We start from the raw sequence: 2,430 nt of genomic DNA, 5'->3' as shown, positions 1-2,430 counted from the left end.
CCAAGGCATAGCTGGCAAGCGGCAGAGACGGAGCAGGCCGACCACCAGCTGGCCCAGCCCAAGGGAGGTAAGGCACCCGCCGGAAAAGGGGGAAAAAATGGCAGACAAAAAAAATGGCGGACAGCCTTGCTTGGTGACCCCCGTGAAATGGTCGATCGACCCCAAATGGGGTCCCGACCCACAGGTTGAGAACCACTGCAATAAAGCATGCATGAGACACATATTTTGCATTTCACCTGTAATAACATCCCTAACCACCTCTCCCTTTATATTAACCACAAAGACTTTGAATAGGGTCTATTATAAACTTTAGTGAGAGCTACTTACATTTCATTCTCATTGATAACAAACTTTAGCTAGTGGTGGCTCATATTGATAAGAGACCCTCTCAGAGCTGGCTGCATGACATTGGAGATGGAGTGATGTCTTTCGAATGTGTGCCTTTATATTTCTTGATTGAACAGTCCTCCCCATTGTACACCTGTTCACAATATTTGGCAAGGAAGTGGCATAATCTGGACTTCCATCACAGCTGAATTTTTGTAATCTAACAGATTCTTGCTCAAGTCTTATTCTGCTTCTTATTTTTATTGACAACATTGTGGTCATGATTACATTAACCATTTAAATACATCACTTTATTCTTTACCAATGCTTTATGATGCTTTGTTTTGCCTCTTTTGTGCTTCAAAGCTCCCATATCAATCTTTTGGAATAGTATATTCAGTTAGATGTATCACTTTGTTTACTCTGGACATTAGCTCCAGGAATTAGAAGGGCTAAAGTGCTGCTGGACTAGAAAATGGAAGATCAGAAGTTATTGTCCTCTCTTAAGCGGGACAGTTGGCTTGATAGCATGGGTCAGTCACCACTTTCTCTAAGCCCAATTGATCTCTCAGTGTTGTTGCTGTGGGGAAAACAGGAGGTGGGAACATTATGTACACTATCTTAAGTTGCACAAAATAATGCCAGACTACTAGTAGTAATAAGTTATTGTGATTGGTTGGCTGTTGTGATGATAGGTTATTTAAAGAATCCCTACTAAGTCTTCCTGAAATAGAAATGATTTTTTAAAAGATTGATGATAGTATAACTTAAAATTTCCCAAGGTATAGAATTCTCCAGTGAGCATCTCTAGAATTCACACTTCTAGGGAGTGTACAGTTTCATGGAGTCCGATATAATTTAAGGGTCATTCTGATCATTTTTAGGTTTCCATTTCTTTTCTTCCATTTTTACCTCCAATCAGCTAATTTTTGGAAACATTGCAGAATCCTGCAAAAGCTTTCTATCAGCAGTGTAAATGGAAAAAGTGTAAATATCAAAGGCAACACTTTTGTGTATATCATCTTTGTTCTGTGGGGAGGAACCTTTGCAGAAGAAGGAAGCTGAAAAACTTTAGCCAAGGTCCGTATGAAATAAAATATTAATAACTCTGCCAATTGAACAGTTATTACTTAATAATATTCACATATGAAGAGAACTTCCAAGTGTTATTTACTCCAATCTTCCAGGTATTTGTCTCCCCCAGTGAATTGGTGCTATTGTCAGCCATTCAAAATAAACCAGACCAGGAAAACAAAGCCAAGCAGGTAAATACAGTTTTAGCATAGCAATGGCAATAGCACTTAGATTTATACGCCACTTCATAATGCTTTACGGCAGTCTCTAAGTGGCTTACAGAATTAGCATATTGCCCCCAACAATCTGGGTCCTCATTTTACCAATCTCGGAAGGATGAAAGTCTGAGTCAACCTTGAGCGGGTCAGGATCAAACTCTTGGAAATGGGCAGAGTTAGCCTGCAATACTGCATTCTAACCACTGCACCACTATGGCTCAGATAATATATTCTTGAAAGTCTCAGTATCATTCTTCCTCCCTGTCTTTATCTTCATGAGAACTAGGGAGAGTCTTGTCGGAGACATTTTCTCAGGTCACCTGGACTCAGGTTTTTTTAATCTGATGACTAGCAGCTCTTCTCCCTGATCCTCAAGGTTATTTTTTTCTGCCCGTTACACTAATCTGTCTCAGGTTATCATGCCTGAACCCCAGATCTCAAGCCCTCCTTCCACTTCATGCCACTCAATAACCCCTCCTTCTTTAATGTAGAACTTCAGCTGCACCAAAACTCTCTACATCTCAGACTCTGACAAGAGAAAACACTTCCAGCTAGCCCTGAAGCTGTTCTTCAGTAATGGGCAGGAGATTGGTACATTCCACAGCAAGCTGATCAAAGTGATCTCCAAGCCCTCACAGAAAAAGCAGTCCCTGAAGAACACAGACCGTAAGTCTTTCCATGAAGAGCAGTTGCTGTAAGTTCTTTGGGATGGCGCTGTTTCCAGGAGAGGTGGTAGATTGGAATGCATTAAAGAAGGTACTGCTATATTAAGACAAGCTACTGTGGAATGGAATGGAGTGGAGTGGAGTGG

General features: G+C 40.9%; 1 protein-coding gene across 1 annotated transcript in view; it reads left to right on the top strand.

Moving 5' to 3' along the window:
* RBPJL (recombination signal binding protein for immunoglobulin kappa J region like) overlaps positions 1-2,430 on the top strand; it is a 29,481-nt gene that overhangs the window by 17,172 nt on the left and 9,879 nt on the right. Inside the window, exon 5 of the mRNA XM_029286830.1 lies at positions 2,111-2,285. Coding sequence (XP_029142663.1) covers positions 2,111-2,285 — 175 coding nt within the window. The remainder of the gene's footprint in view (positions 1-2,110; positions 2,286-2,430) is intronic.

Source organism: Protobothrops mucrosquamatus, unplaced genomic scaffold (assembly GCF_001527695.2).
Source record: "Protobothrops mucrosquamatus isolate PMUCROS unplaced genomic scaffold, P.Mucros_1.0 scaffold5276, whole genome shotgun sequence".
In the NCBI taxonomy this organism is placed as follows: domain Eukaryota; kingdom Metazoa; phylum Chordata; class Lepidosauria; order Squamata; family Viperidae; genus Protobothrops; species Protobothrops mucrosquamatus.
Note: the sequence above shows the minus strand (reverse complement) of the source record. Positions and strands in the feature narration are given on the sequence as shown.